At 38.9% G+C, this 16876-nt stretch overlaps 1 protein-coding gene across 3 annotated transcripts in view; it reads right to left on the reverse strand.

Moving 5' to 3' along the window:
* Window positions 1-2284: 2284 nt before the first annotated feature.
* The window catches only part of DCAF10 (DDB1 and CUL4 associated factor 10), a 39806-nt gene continuing 25214 nt past the window's right edge, over window positions 2285-16876 (reverse strand). The window contains exons 4-7 of one of the 3 annotated variants that reach the window (XM_035016277.1): window positions 10375-10577; window positions 7580-7690; window positions 4257-4402; window positions 2285-3334 (exon numbers count right to left, since the gene is read on the reverse strand). In XM_035016277.1, the coding sequence (XP_034872168.1) occupies window positions 2966-3334; window positions 4257-4402; window positions 7580-7690; window positions 10375-10577 (829 nt within the window). In that variant the 3' untranslated portion in view covers window positions 2285-2965. Of the gene's footprint in view, window positions 3335-4187; window positions 4403-7579; window positions 7691-10374; window positions 10578-16876 lie in introns of all 3 variants that reach the window. The other 2 variants (XM_035016279.1, XM_035016280.1) reach the window with 2 other exon arrangements.

Genomic DNA, 16876 nt, shown 5'->3' on the forward strand with positions numbered 1-16876 from the left:
TTTATCCCACATTTTTCTTTACTTTACAGCTACTTATCCTGCTCGAAGTCTTTCAGTTAGGAATGGACTGTATGTATGCCTTGCAGTTTATGGTACTAATTCTAATGGAAATTTTCAGTCTTATAAATGTTCTCTTGCATGGTGCAGAGAGTAAGCCAGCTCTGTAATAAAGAATTTACAGAGGATGCTAAACAAATTAACAGGCCATTTTCCCATCCTTTATAAACAAAAGGGCAAAGTGGTAGAGTAGTAAGCACACAGGCTTTGGACTAAAACAGCTAGGTTTGAATCCCAGTGTTGCCCTCTCCCCGGTGCCAGCTCTGTGACTTACGGCAAATCACTTAACCTCTCAGACCCTCCATTTCCTCCAAAGTAAACTGGCACTCATGTCACCTACCTTGCAAGGTATTTTGTGAGTGCGAGTTAGTAGTAAAGTGTGTAGATTATTTGACACCACAGAAACTCTCTAATGGGTGAAGAATCATGGACTGAAATTCAGAGTTGGGCGACACGTGGGCCCAGCATCTGACATGCAACTCTCCAAAGGGGATGCAATATATGGAACCTTTTTTAAAATCAATATAATTATTGTACTTAGTAGCTTATTTTGAATGTTAAGATTGGGTGCTTTTGCCTCCAAAAGTTTATTTTCCTTTAAATATGTGGGTTTTTTAAAAAAAATTTATGGCAAACCTGTGTTTTCATTATATTTTGTGGTAGTTTTCTTGATAGCTAAAAAATTTCCAATTCTTGGGGCGCCTGGGTCGCTCAGTCGTTAAGCGTCTGCCTTCGGCTCAGGTCATGATCCCAGGGTCCTGGGGTCGAGCCCCGCATCGGGCTCCCTGCTCAGCGGGAAGCCTGCTTCTCCCTCTCCCACTCCCCCTGCTTGTGTTCCCTCTCTCGCTGTGTCTCTCTCTGTCAAATAAAATCTTAAAAAAAAAAAATTCCAATTCTTTTTAACATCCGTGGTAAAATGATCTAATTTTTAAAATTTGTCCTAGAGCCAAGATTGTTCCAAGTGAGATGTAACCTCTGCACATGTGTGTGAATGGCTGGTAGGTTCTACAAAGAAATGTCATTTTTATTCATGTGTTTGGGTTGCTTAAACATTTCTATAAGATTTAAGATCCTCTTCTTCTTAGGGCTGGAATTCTCAGCATCTATTCCCATGCCTTTTTCAATCTATCGGCCAGTTTAAGGGTAGTCACAATAATACAACTTAAAGACAAGATAAAGTGTTCATAAATAAATCATTGTTTTAACAGCCAGCATAATGCATTAGAAATTGCCCTGAGCAAGGGATCAGGAGACTTGAATTCAAGTTCTGGCTCTGCCGCTAATTTTGTAAGATGACTTTAGGCAAGTCACTTAACTTCTCTCATTCATCAGATAATGAGATTGATTACATTTTCTACCTCTAAAATGGATTTCATTTACTTATGATTTTTTTTTAATAATTAAAACACCTTCTGGGAGTTAAGCACCTAATAGGTACAGAAGTATTTACTGATGTTTAAGGTAGTGTTTTTCAAACTCTGATCCAGGGACCACCTGAGTAAAGATCACTTGAGGTTCCTATTAAAAATAGATTCCTGTCCTCTCCCTGGCTGAATCAGAACCTCCTAAGGTGAGGGCCAGGTTTCTGTGTTTTCCACAAGCTCCTCAATGATTGTAATGCACCCTACTATTTGAGAACCATTGGCCTAAGAGAATGTGATCTGAGAGGGAACGAGCTAGCGTGTGGCTTAAATTACTGCAGCTCTGGTGGATCCCTTATTAAATATAATACCATTCCAAGTGGAGACTAGAAGAAAGCTGCTCTACTTCAGCAGGCCAGTCAGCCCGGTGAGACCCCTGCTTGATGTTTTTTACTTGCTGTGTTCTGTAACAAAATACAAGAGGCCTTCACGTCAGCTCTTTGTCTTGACATCCAAGTCGCTGACTACTGTAGTTAGGTCACGCCTTGAACAGGACTGCAGTTCTGCCCTCCCTAATGCTAAGGGTCGAGTTTGTGCCACCTGGCTCAAGGAGTAAATATGAGGAAAACACAACCTCTTTACTCTCAATCCCCCCCTCCACCCTAATAACATAACATGTCACCCTGTGTGAGTCAAAGAGTCTGGTAGAGAAAACAGACACTAAGCCACATTGTTCTCATCACTCTGACTAGACAGTGTACTAACTTAATGAATCCTCTTCTATATAATAGAAATGATCAAAGCCCATTCCTTCTCCTCTTTTCCTTTCTAAATGCTGTTGACAGGAACAAAATACCAAATAAGGACACATGCTAGAGATTTTTAAATTCATACAAGTAAATTACAAAGAGAGGTGGTAATTATTTTTTCTAGAGTTTTACAACAAAATTCCCCTCACGGTGAAAAAATATGTATAATTTTAACAGGAAACTTAAAAGACATTTTTGTTGTAAGACTAACATTGTGAGAATAATGCCATTAACTGTGCTCATTATAGAGAAACGTAACAGCAACTTTAAAAGGCCAGGTATACTGATAAGTGAAGATGAAATTTCTTTTTCAATGACCAGTATGCTGACATCGAACTTCTGGGTTTTATTCAATACCAGTGTCATGGGTTTCTCCTAACCCAGCCAAAACTCCTGCCAGACGTCCACAAAATTCACACTGAAATCAAAAAACAAGAAGTAAAGAAACTTGACGAGAGCTACCATGCAAAATAACCAGAAGAACTGAAGTCCCAGCGGCACAGATGAGCAGGAGCAGAGGAATGCGGAAAAGCTGCTGCTGCGTCGAGTCTAACTTGGTGAGGCCCCTACGATGCCGGACGGCCAAGTCCTCAGGTCACAGGTGTGTCCATGGACGCGTAAGAACTGGGATCTTGACCCAAACTTTTAAGATCGTCTAAAAAGGAAATACTTCACCTAAATTGAAGTAATTTATAAGTCAAACACCAGAAGAATTCCTTATTTGATGTTAAGTTGTGCCTAAAACTTTGGCTGATACAAAGAAACCCGTCCACTAAGGCACCCTGAGGCAATCTGACAATGTGTTGGAGAGAACTTTGTCGTCAGTACCACATCATTATGAGAGTACAGAGAACGGATCACCCGCAGAGGACTGGCTTCTTTGGGCAAACAGTCTATAAGTTCACTGCACTGTTTGTCAAATCCCAACAAGCGAATCCCGTAGCCATGTGGGGAAGAGATCATTCGCCCATCAGGGCTGAAGCAAAGTTCTTTGATATAACCCCTGCCTACATTGGCTTCTTCAATGTAATGAGTCAGTCGTAGAGAACAGCGAGGTGAGACAGGTCGCACAGGAGCTCCTTCTTGGAATTCATAGACACAAGTCCACTAAGGGGAGAGAAGAGAGAGAAACCAAAGTTACAGAGCCCCAAATAACGCTAGATAGTTCTTTTTCTAAAAAGCTCAACAGGCTGCCAAAGCCACAGAATTGTTGCAAGAACTCAATCAGATAACTGCTACCCCTCTCCCATCTACTAAAATGTGCAGGCCCCATACCTTATCTTCATAAGCCAAGGTTATTCTGTGTACTGTGATGTACTATGACTAAAGCCTTTTATTCCCTCAGGCTGCTGTGACTTCTGTGGTAATAATTCCCCTTTGTGAAAGTAACAACAATGTTGATACTTAAAATATTCTAAAGTTTAGACATCTAAGCCCTAAAATACCTCTCCTCCTACATACTTCAAAGGCTCTTCTCTCTTTTCCCCTAGTCATCAGTTTAGTCTCTCCCTGGTTTCCCCTGGTATGTATGTACGTACGTACGTACCTACGTATGTATGATTTGAGAGCAAGGACAAGCAGGGGGAGCGGCAGGCAGAGGGAGAAGCAGGCTTCCCACTGAGCAGGGAGCCCAACTTGGGATTCGATCCCCAGACCCTGGGATCATGATCTGAGCTGAAGGCAGACGCTTAACCGACTGAGCCATCCAGGCGCCCCTCCCCTTGTTTTTAAAAAGAGCAAATTCTAATACTCAATTGGCTTAGCAAAACCTTACATTTAGCCAGCTTGGCTGAAGCATCTCCATCTAAAGTTTACTATATAAAGGGCATGTGGCAAGATAAAGAGGGCAAGAATTAAGAAGTTGGCCACAATCTGAGTTGATACGGGTTTAAGGTATTTCCAGTCTGCCACACTGGAGAGGAGGCGGGAGAGGAAGGAGTGGTTCAAGGGATAAAGATACCATGAGCGTACACGGCAACGGCTATTTGTTCAGTCAGCCCCGTTGAAGGTGGAGTGCCGCCGCCCCTACCTCCTGATCATCGGTGTTGCTTGAGCACCTAAGGAGAGCGGCCCAGCCTTTTGGGTGCAGCTGTAAGGACGTGATGCAGTTTCCACGGTCTCTCTCACCAGGAACTTCAGGAGTTAAGACTTCAAGACTATTTCGTGGTGAAACTCCTGATAAGAAAATTAGGATGGGAAATGTGTATTATCAGAGAACTAAGGCAGCTCATCAAAGCTTTGATTTCTGGCAGTCACCCCCACCCCCAGCCTTCATTCCTTCATCGGCCCCTTGTGCTACCACATGTAAAAAGAAAAACTGGGCATGCCTGGGGGCGGAGGGGGGCACCATCAGTTAAGCAGCCAACTCTTGGTTTTTTTTTTGTTTTTTTTTTTAAAGATTTTATTTATTTATTTGAGACAGAGAGAATGAGAGACAGAGAGCATGAGAGGGAGGAAGGTCAGAGGGAGAAGCAGACTCCCTGCTGAGCAGGGAGCCCGATGCGGGACTCGATCCCGGGACTCCAGGATCATGACCTGAGCCGAAGGCAGTCGCTTAACCAACTGAGCCACCCAGGCGCCCTAAAATAAATAAATCTTAAAAAAAAAAATACACATACACAAAAAAAACCTATGGTGGTGCCCCTTGATGCATGGTGTGCATGTCTTTGGGGTGGGGGTATGGGGGAGGGTTATGACCAGAACTAAAGAATCCAAGTTCCTGCAGCGGGAATCCCAGTAACCTAAGACTAGGGAGCCTTTTGATTAGGATTTACATCTCAGAAAACTAAGATAAAGTTATATGACATGAAAGGAATCTGGAAAAGTAAAAGATAATTCTCATCTCAGAGGACCTGGTGCTCTCTAGTCCAGAGAAGGAAATACTTGGAAGCCATGCAGATTGCCTTTCTTATCAATAAAAGGCTATTATGTGTGCAAGGAGCAGGACTTAGGGCCCCCAAGAACAGTACTATAAAAAACAGAGCTATAATTTTGGAGGCAAGGGAAGATATTTCACATACCAGTATGTCAAAACGAGGGGTTGGGAGACATTGCCAATCATACATATGCCTGGTACTCTGTTAGGGCTCATCCCGTCCTCTTTCCTAGCCCCCCATGAAAGTGACTGCTACAGCAAGCCATTACTACTGGGAGTTACATCCTATCCCTCAGGTGTGTGGAGAACCACTTTCACAGACATTATAAAGAAGCAATTTAGAAATTTAATATCGAGAAATATTTCAACACTTCTCTACCTGCGGAAGGAGTGGCTTTGAAGATTATGAGCTCCCTCTGTCAGACCCTTTGTGAATTGTTCCTCAAATAGATGTGTTATCTTCTTTAAAAGAGTCCCTTTAGACTACTACAGCATTGATGGAAACCTGTGAAGCTCTAAATTACATTGTTACAACCAAACTATACCTAAATAATGATTTCACATGTGACTGAACTTTAATAACAATTTTAGAGAAAAACAAACAGCTATATCAAGAATTCTGAAAATTGAACAAAAGCAAAAAAGAAACCCACCTAAATAAGTAAGTAGTGGTTTTTGAGCTGTGCTCCTTGGAGGTTCCTCCAGAGCTGGCAAAAGGAGGGAACCACATGGGGATGGGAAGGGAAGACTGGTCAAGGAACTCCCTAATTTCACTTGAGCCAGAGTTTTTGCACTTTATCTGTGCTACAATCCACAGCAGATTTCATGTCCTAAAGGGAGTTCACGGGGTACCTGGCTGGCTCAGCCGATAGAGCACCTGACTCTTGATCTCAGGGTCTGGAGTTTGAGCCCCCATATTGGGTGTAGAGATCACTTAAAAAAAAAAAAGGTCTAGGGGCGCCTGGGTGGCTCAGTTGGTTAAGCGACTGCCTTCGGCTCAGGTCATGATCCCGGAGTCCCGGGATCGAGTCCCACGTCGGGCTCCCTGCTCAGCAGGGAGTCTGCTTCTCCCTTTGACCCTCCTCCCTCTCATGCTCTCTGTCTCTCATTCTCTCTCTCACAAATAAATAAAATCTAAAAAAAAAAAAAAAGGTCTAACCTGAAATGAGTTTAATAGTCTCAGCTCTATACAGCTACTGTATCTGTCAAAGTATGGTGCTAACGTTCTGACACCCTGAAGACCCAGGATTGCCAACATTCAGAACGACCTTATGTATGAGCCCCACCTTCTTCTCTATACTCTGCCTAGGCTCTCCATACATCGTCTCTTCTCCCATTCCCAATCTCTGTATCATGAAACTGCTGTGTAGTTTGGTTTTGGGGTTTACCACTGCAACAAGCAGTTAACTACTCTTATTTGTTTTTTTTTTTTCCCCTCATGGATGGTTTAGTTCAATAAAGATTTTTCTCAATGATTATTAAGAGCCTTGTCTTAGAAGCCAAAGTAGAAGAACAGGTAGAATCTATAAAAGAAGTTTCTGCTACAAATCAAAGGAAAAATGTTACACATCTGGGCATAAATCTCTAATAGGAATTTTTAACCTTAAATGTCATAGTCTTGAATATCCAGAGGAAAGCAGATAGGCTGTAGGTTTAGGAAGAGCTCTCAAACCACTCTACAAACATCAAGTAGTCATGCAAAATAATCAAGTATGCAATTATCAAGCACTTACCAGGTGAGGCCACCCAGGAAAAACACAAATTAGAAGTATAATGGATAGCCCCTCCCCTAAAGACCCAGGTAGGAGCTATGCTCATCTCCAAAAGGTGACCCAAAATTACAAAAAGACCCACATCTGGCCATCAGTCCACAAAGATGAGGACAAAAAGTGCTTAGATGTGAACTGGTATGGAGAAGTAGATGAAGTTTGCATAGGTAAAAAGCATCTCATTTAGGGGGTGGAAAGAATGGGCTAAACAGCTACTTCTGCCAGAGCGGTGGGGGGAAACGGGCAAAAGCAGAGTAGGGCCAGAATGTAGCCCACTTTATCCCACAACCCCTCTAAGGCTGTCAGGCATTGCTCAGATAAAGAAATGGCAGAGCAAAATGCCTACTGGGCTGGAACCAGGTGACTTTCACAAGCACCTGACAAACCCATCACTTTATACAGCACCATCACATGCATATCTCATTTAATCCATAACAACCTTGATTGGAATTTACATGTCCAAACCACTTTTTCTTCAATCTAGACCAGACTATAAGTTCAGTAAATAAAGCCAAAGCTCAAATTCCAACAAAGATGTAAGCCTGAGATATCCAACCCTAGAGACTGGTTAGCTTTTGAAAATAACTGAGGGTCAAAGAATAGCCTCTTCTTTATTGGCTTTTATTTGTATAGCTTTAAACTAAACCAAAGAAAGCTATTTGGTAGAATCTGTTGTTGCAAGATTATAAAATACCACTTTCAACCTACCTTCTCTTTGTGATGCTCGTGACATGTGTTTCTCAGAAGATGAGTTAGAATCACTATGATGACAAGGTGAACCAGAAACTCGAGGACCAGATGAACTTGAAGTAGTCAGATCTTGAAAATACAAAAAGTTCTGACAATAAACTTAGCAAAATTCTAGTAGTGTCTCTTAACTTTTTAATCAGCTAGTTGAAGCATACTGTTAAAATCCATCTGAAACATGGCAAGTACATGCTCACTTAAAGCTGGCCTATAACTGCGACCGAGGTAGGTAGGACAGCTCTTTGAAGTGTTCTATCTAAGGCCTGGGCCCTCTCTAAAATCTCTTCTAACAAAGACTTGCTTAAGTGAAATAAAAATGACAAACCAAATAAACATAGGAGCATCTTTGGGTTCCCCATCACTTCTGTAGTAAAACAAAACAAGAAAATTGAGTAAACATGAAAACTGAGCTGTTCATCAGCCTGTTTAATGTTAGAATAGGGTCCAAATACCAGGTTCGTTACTGAGAACATTAAATGAGCCTTCTTAAGCATGCCAAACAATTCTGTTATCATTCATGAAGTTATGTGAATACTATCTTGGAAATGCAATACAAACTTTATACTGAAATCTGAAGAAAAAAATTGAGTATTAGATAGTTGGGTTTGATATATTACTCCAAAAAGCAATCTCTATTACATCTCACTCTTCTAGTGGCCCCACACTTTTATGAGAATTTCTTCATCTAATTCCCTTTGATGTTATTATCAGAATTACCCTTAGAAGACAGAAAATGTTCTTGGTGGGGTTTTGTTTTTGTTTTTTAATTTTATTTATTTCTTTGAGACAGAGCGAGAGAGAGCACAAGCGGGGGGAGCGACAGGCAGAGGGAGAGGGAGAAGCAGACTCCCCGCTGAGCAGGGAGCCCAATGTGGGACTCGATCCCAGGACCCTGGGATCATGAACCAAGCCAAAGGCAGATGCTTAACTGACTGAGCCACCCAGGCGCCCCTGTTCTTGGTTTTTGAATAAAAAAAATACCAACCAGACTTTCTAACTCACTACCTGTTCCTAAGCTAAAGTTGACTATTAATGTTTAACCTAAAAATAAATTTCTGAATGTAAAAGGATTATACTCACATATTTATGAAATCCCTTGCTTTGCAAATAAGCTGGTAAAACTTAAATTTCTACTTTTAGCAGTGAAATTGGGCAAATGCAATTACAACAGGGCCTGCACTTTCCCAAAGAAGTCTTCAGATGTGGCCCTATGGCCCTGTGCATACAGGAGAAAGAGTCCAACCATCTGAAGCTGATTTTAAATAGCAATTTATAAACATTGTATTCCAAATGCTTAAGTCTTTTTTTCTGGGTTCTTGTTCATAAATGCAAAATTATAAATAGGTATGTTCCTGGAACAGCCCTCTTTTTCTCAAAGGTGATGAAATATAGTCTCTATCACATAATGTAGATATATTATAGTGCATAAGTTTTTCTGAGCCCCAATTTCACTGAAGTCTAATGGAATCAGCAACAGAAAAAAGAATACAACTTTAGGGGCACCTAGGTGGCTCAGTCGGTTAAGCGGCCGATTCTTGGTTTCAACTTGGGTCATAATCTCAGAGACCTGGGATTGAGCCCTGCCCCCACAATTGTGTTCCCTGCTCAGCAGGGAGTCTGCTTCAGGATTCTCTCTCCCTCTGCCCCTCCCCCACTCTCTCTCCCTCTAAAATAAATCTTTTTTTTAAAAAAAGAATACAGCTTTAGCAAGAGGATGTTTAGAGGCTGTGAAATAGGATGACACCTGCTACCTGGATATAGACATCTGGAATTCTAGGATGTAATACAGACTTAAAAGTAAAGCTCTATATTGAATATATCTTTTTTTTTTTTTTAAAGATTTTATTTATTTATTTGACAGAGAAAGACACAGCGAGAGAGGGAACACAAACAGGGAGTGGGAGAGGGAGAAGCGGGCTCCCTGCTTGGCTCCCTGCTTGGACTCGATCCAGGGACTCCAGGATCATGACCTGAGCCGAAGGCAGTCGCTTAACGAACTGAGCCACCCAGGCGCCCTATATTGAATATATCTTAAAAGCTCTGCTAGGTGGGGTGCCTTGGTGGCTCAGTGAGTTCAGCATCTGACTCTTGATCTCAGCTCAGATCTTGATCTCAGGGTTGTGAAATAAAAATTAAAATAAAATAAAAATAGGGCGCCAGGGTGGCTCAGTTGGTTAAGCGACTGCCTTCGGCTCAGGTCATGATCCTGGAGTCCCGGGATCGAGTCCCGCATCGGGCTCCCTGCTCGGCGAAGAGCCTGCTTCTCCCTCTAACCCTCCCCCCTCTCATGTGCTCTCTGTCTCTCTCATTCTCTGTCTCAAATAAATAAATAAAATCTTTAAAAAAAATAAAAATAAAAATAAATAAAAAATAAATAAATAAAATAAAATAAAAATAATAAAGCTCTGCTGGAAGATTGAACCTACCTTAGGCCACCACTAATTTTTGAGATAGTGATGATTTAGAAATACTGATAAAAGATTTTCTGGATAGCAGAAAGCGCTAAAAGAAAATATTTTTATAGTTAGCAGTTCTTCCTAGATCATTGGTGATACAGAAGCACAAATTAATGCTATGTCAGAGATTCATATAGGTCATACTTTCTTGGGGAAAAAGCTCTCAATGAGCTTTCCAAAAATGTCTTCTAATCTCCTTCCCTTCTTCCTGCTACCATTCTCAGAATGGGAACATATACAGCATCTCCCTTTGTGTGAGACTCTTCAGAAAACTTTTTTAATCAAAAAAGAAAAGCTTACCTGAACTTGATGTAGTTCTTCTTGCTCTCAAAATGGGATAGCTGCCTACTTCTAAAGACTTGGTTAAGTCAAGATCATGCAAAATCAAAAGATATCCAGAGGACGTGGAGATCAACATTTTGGAACAATCTGGTGTTAATCTCATTCGCATGAGAAAACGTGTGTGAAAGAATTTCTTATGTGGACATCCATCTTCTGTACACCTACAGAAGAAATCAAAACCTAGAATTATCATAAATATAAGGATTTGGTAATAGTCATATTTTTGACCTTCAAACTAGAATTTACGGTCAATGTATGCTTAGCCTTTTATACATGATAAACATTTTTTTTTTGTTTCTGCACACCATTCCTTCTTTCATCTCCAACTTCCCATTTTATTCTTTCTGAAATACACATTTTTAAGTTAAGATTTTGTTGAGGTAAACTGTCACTTTATGTTGTTCTGAATATTGGGGATAATACTCCACTGAGTTCTGGCTTCCATTGTTGCTATTTTTAAGTCTGCTATTAGTGCAATTGTTACTTTGGACAATTTATCCTTTGATCTTCTCTTGTCTTTGGAGTACTGCAGTTTCACTCTGATATATGTTTAAATTTGGATTTCTTTCTAATTTATTGGGATTCATTTACTTTCTAAGTCTTAAGATTCATATTATTCATATATTCTGGGAAATTCTCCATCATTATTCCAATATCGCCTCTCACATATTTTCTCGATTCTTATGGAGCTCCAAATAGATGTTTGAAACACTCACATTTGATTCTCGCCTCATAGCTGCTCTTTCTTATATTCTATCTCTTCACTTCTGTTACATTCTGGATAATTTTTAATATCTAGCTTCCAATCTATTTTTTAAAGTTGTGTCTAATCTGCTACTTGACCCATCCTGGTTTTTTAAAAAAATTTTTTTTAATTACTAAAAACTATGCTTTAAATTTTTTAATTGCTTCTTGTGATAAATAGGAACAGTACTGATTTTTACATTTTGATCTTATGCCTAGCACTCTTGGTTAACTCTTACTAATTCTGATAATTTGTCAGCAGAATTTCTAAGATTTACTATATAGACCAGTCAGAACACTGGTCTATGGGCTAAGTCTGGACTATTGCCTATTTTTATACAGAAGGTTGGCTGGAACACAGCAATACCCATTATGTATTGTCGACGGCTGCTCAGAGACTATACAGCACACAAAGCCTAAAATATTTATTACACAGTCTTTTACAGAAAATTTGCCAACCCTTCAATCATATCACCTGTGAATGCTATTTTTTTCATTTTTTTTCCTTTCTAATCCTTACATATTTATTTTCCTGTACCGACTAGGACCCTGTCTTCTGCCACCCCAAAACAGTGGTATACAGTAGTAGTAATAGCAGCCATATTCTCCCTTCCTGATTTTATAGAGAAAAAAAATTTTTTTTTTAAGTAAGCTCTATACTCAATGTGGGGCTTGAACTCACAACCTTAAGATCAAGAATCACATGCTCTAGTGACTGAGCCAGCCAGGTACCCCTATAGAGAAAACCATTTAAAAATGTCCTGTAGGTTTTAGTGTACACTTTTGATGAGTTTCCTTCTATTTTTAATTAAGTTTAATAGCTTTGAGATATAATTTACATATCATAAAATTCACTCATTTTAACAATTGATTTTTAGTAAATTTATGGAGTTGTGCAATCATCAACCCAATTTTAGAACATTCTCGTCATCCTAAAAAATCCCTCCTGCCCACTAGTAGTCTCTCCCTGTTCCTATTCCCAGTCACAGGCAGCCACTAAGTAGTCTCTATAGATCTGCTTATTGTGGACATTTAATATAAATAGAATTATACAAGTGGTCTTTTGGTTTGGCTTTTTTCACTTAGCATACTGTTTTTTGAGGTTCATCCATGTTGTAGCACGTATTAGTACTCTGTTCCTTTTCATTACCAAATAGTATTCTATTATATAGATATAGCACATTTTGTTTATTAATTTGCCAATTGATAGATATTTGTACTGGTTCCCTCTTGGGGATATTATGAGTAATACTGTTATAAGCATTCATGTACAAATCTTTGTGTGGTGATAGGTGTTCATTTCTCTTGGGTAGATACCTAGGAGTGGAATGGCTGGTCAGATGATAAATCTGTTTAACATTTTAAGAAACTACCAGACTTTTCTCAAGTGGCTGTACCATTTTACATCCCTACCAGCAATGTATGAGGATCCAGTTTCTCCACATTCTTGACAATACTTATTATTGTCTTTCTAAATTAAAGCCATCTTAGTGGATATGAAATGGTCTCTCATTTTGGTTTTGACTTACATTTTCCTTATGACTAATGATGTTGATCATCTTTTCACATGCCTATTAATCATTTGTATTATCTTCCTTGGTGAAATGTCTATGCAGATATTTTGCCCATTTTAAAATTGGGTTATTTGTGTATATTTAAAGTGAGTTGCAAGAGTTCTTTATATATTCTGGACACAAATCCTTGATCAGATGTAATTTTGCTTTTCACTTTCTAAATGGTATCACCTGATACACAAAAGTTTTTCATTTTAATGAAGTTCATTTTGTCAATTTTTTTTAATCACTTGTGCTTTGGTTTGCATGAAGATTTACTTCCATGTTTTCTTCTTTGAATTATGTAATTTTATCTCTTACCTTCAGGTTTAAATCCATTTTGAGTTTCTTGTTTTGATGTAAAATAAGGGTCTAAACTCATCTTTTTGCATGTGAATATCCAGTTGCTCAGGTATCATTTATTGAAAAGACTATCCTTTTCTGAACCACTGAATTACCTTGGCACCTTTGTTGAATTGAAAATCAACCGATCATAAATGCAAGGGTTTATTTCTGTACTCTCAAAATTCTGTTCCTTTGATTTATATGCCTATCCCATGGCAATAAACACTGTTTTGATTCCTATGGCTTTGTAGTAAGTTCTAAAATTGAGAGTGTGAGTCTTTCAACTTTGTTCTTCTTTTCAAGATTGTTTTGGCTATTCTGGGTCATTTGTATTTCCATGTAAATTCTAGAATCAGCTTAACAATTGGTCCAAAAAAAGACAGCTGGAATCTTGATAGGGATTACACTGAATCAACAGATTAACTTGGAAACAACTGCCATCTTTTATTTTTTTGACAATTGCCATCTTTAAAAAATTTTTTTGTTTGTCCTCTGTAATCTTATTATTTTTTTAAGTAAGCTCTATACCCCATGTGGGGCTTGAACTCATAGCCCTGAGATCAAGAGTCACATGCTGTCCTGACTGAGCCAGCTAGGCACCCCCAAAATTACCATCTTAATGATGCTGAGTCTTCCATGAAGATGGAATCCCTCTCCATTCATTTACATCTTCTTACATTTCTTTCAGCAATGTTTTTATAGTTTTCAGTGTAAAAATCTTGTACTTTTTTTGTTAAATACATTCCTAAGTATCTTATTTCTTTAGATGCTATTATGAATGGAATCTTCTTCATTCATTTTTAGATTGTTCATTGCTTATAAGTAGAAATACAACTGATTTGTGTATATTAATCTCATACATCTTGTGACCTTGCTGAACTTATTAGTTCTAGTATTTTTGTGGAATCCTTAAGATTTTCTATATATAAGGTCATATCTACATATGAAGATTGCTTCTTCCCTTCCAATCTGGATACCTGGTATTTCTTTTTCTTGCCTGACTGCATTTCCAGTTCAACTGTACCTCCAATACAATATTGAATAAAAGTGGTGGGAGCAGACATCCTTGCCTTGTTACCAATCTTAGGATAAATTTGTATTCAGTCTTTTCAACATTAAGATGATTTTAGCCAGGGGCGCCTGAGTTGGTTAAGCATCTACCTTCAGCTCAGGTCATGATCTCGGGGTCCTGGGATCGAGCCCTATGTCGTCGGGCTCTTGTCGGGCTCCCTGCTCAGTGGGGAGTCTAACTGTCCCTCTCCCTCTGCCCCTAACCCCACCCCCCTATTAGGGTGCTCTCTCTAAAAAAAAAAAAAAAAAAAAAACTTTACAAAAATGATTTTAGCTATAAATTTCTCAGATGTCCTTTATCAGCTGTCTAGGGAATAAAAGTTCCCTATTATTCCCAGTTTTATTACAAATGGGTATTGGATTTTGTCAACTGCTTTTCTACCTTTCTTGAGATGATCCTGTTTATGGATTTTGACCTTTATTAATATGATGTATTACATCAATTGATTTTTGGATATTAAACCAACCCTCTATTCCTGGGGTAAATTCTACTATTGTGATATATAATCCTTTATACATGATGCTAGGTTTGATTTGCTAATATTTTGTTGAGGATTTTGTTCTATTTTTCTTCTTCTTTTTGTTTTTGAGGAATATTGGTCTGCAGTTTTCTATTCTTATGATGTTTGTCTGGTTTGTATCAGAGTAATAATACCAGCCTCATAAAATGAGTTTGGAAGTGTTCTCCTCTATTTTCTAGAAGAGACTGAAAGATTGGTATTATTTATTCTATAAATGTTTGGTAAAATTCACCAGTGAAGACTTTTGGGACTGGGCTTTTCACTGTGGAAAGATTTTTAAATTACCAGTTCGATTTTTTACTTGCTTTAGGTCTGTGGGTCTATAGATTTTCTATTTGTTCTTGAATCAGTTTAAGTAATTTGTGACTGTCCAGGTATTTATCTGAGTTGTCTGATGTGTTGTCATAAAGTTGTTCATTGTATCCCTTTATAATCCTTTTAATCTCTATAAGACTGGTAATAATGTCCCCTCTTTTGTTTTTAATTATGATTGAATGTTGAATTTTATTCCTTGATTAAAACAATCATACGGACTTTGTTTAATCTGTTAATGTGGTAAGTTATATTAATAGAATTTCTATTGATAGGGGCGCCTGGGTGGCTCAGTCGGTTAAGTGTCTGCCTTCAGCTCAGGTCATGATCCCAGAGTCCTGGTATCGAACCCTGTGTCGGGCTCCCTGCTAAGCAGGGAGCCTGCTTTTCCCTCTCCCTCTGCCTGCTGCTCCCCCAGCTTGTGCACACTTTCTGTCCAAAAAAAAAAAAAAATTTCTATTCATATATCTTTTTTAAGTGACCTATACGTATACCCAACAAGGGGCTCGAACTCACAACCCCGAGATCAAAAGTTGCATGCTCTTCTGACTGAGCCAGCCAGGCGCCCCAGATATATCATCTTTTCATTCCTGAATAAACCCAACTTGGTCATGATATTTTTATTAATATCTTACAAGTTTCAGTTTCCTTCTATTTAGAATACTTGTATCTACATTCACATTACAGATTGACCTTTCAGTTTTTCTCTTCTAGTATTATCTTTGTTGAGTCTATATATTAAGGTTATACTAGCTTCATACATGAGGTAAGATTTCCCTTTTTCTGGAATGTGAACAACTTAATAAAACTGGAATGTTCTGTTTCTTATAGTGTCTTACAGAAGTCACCTGTAAAACTGACAGGCCTGCTGTTTTATTAGTAGATAAATTTTAATTGCTATTTTCCATTTCTTTAATGGCTATGGCAGAGGCAATGTTTAGAATATTTAAATAACCAGTAATGGATGAAAATGAGCCAGTCAGAATTGATGCAGTTGGCAGTGTTGGAACTGAGTCCTGGAATTACTCTACTGTAAGATCTTAAAACTTCCATCAACAAAGGGTGTCTCTCAGCAGTCTATAAACCAGGGATTTGACCCTTGGCTCATAATTTACTATTGACAGTCATGTGGGCAAGTTACCCAACCTCTCTTACCTTGGTTTCCTTAGCTCTAAAATGGGATAATAGGGGCGCCTGGGTGGCTCAGTCGTTAAGCGTCTGCCTTCGGCTCAGGTCATGATCCCAGGGTCCTGGGATCAAGCCCCGCATCGGGCTCCCTGCTCAGCGGGAAGCCTGCTTCTCCCTCTCCCACTCCCCCTGCTTGTGTTCCTGCTCTTGCTATCTCTCTCTGTCAAATAAATAAAATCTTTAAAAATAATAATAAAATAAAATGGGATAATAGTTATCTAACTCATGAGACTTCTCTGAATTACATGAGATGCTGAACAACCAAAAAAAAAGGGGGGGTAGTTTAAGGGGGACTTTAGCTGCTAGATCATAGGGAGATCTTGAGGGAGGTATCCCTAAAAGAAGGGCCTGGGTAACCAGAGGGTGCCAGGATATGACTGCCCAGGGATGATTCAGGATAGTGGCTATTTATCATTTAACTACAGTTACCACATTTAACTTCTGTGTTAACTACAGAAGTAGTTTAATATTTTAACAACTACTTCAGCTAAATCACTGCATATTGGTTAAATATCAGTCCAGGTAACAGGTGTATTTAGGTTTTCTATTTCTCTCTTGATCAGTTTAGGATTCCTTGATCAGTTGCTAAGGTGTATTTTTGGATAAACCATTTCATCAAAGTTTTCAAGTATACTGGCATAAAAGTGATCTTATTATCATATATATATATTTTTGTTGTCTCTTTTTTTATTGTTAAGATTATTCTTTTGTCTTTTTTCTCTGGAT

Source organism: Mirounga leonina, unplaced genomic scaffold, assembly GCF_011800145.1.
Source record: "Mirounga leonina isolate KUSES-001 unplaced genomic scaffold, KU_Mleo_1.0 Mir_170, whole genome shotgun sequence".
Lineage (NCBI taxonomy): Eukaryota > Metazoa > Chordata > Mammalia > Carnivora > Phocidae > Mirounga > Mirounga leonina.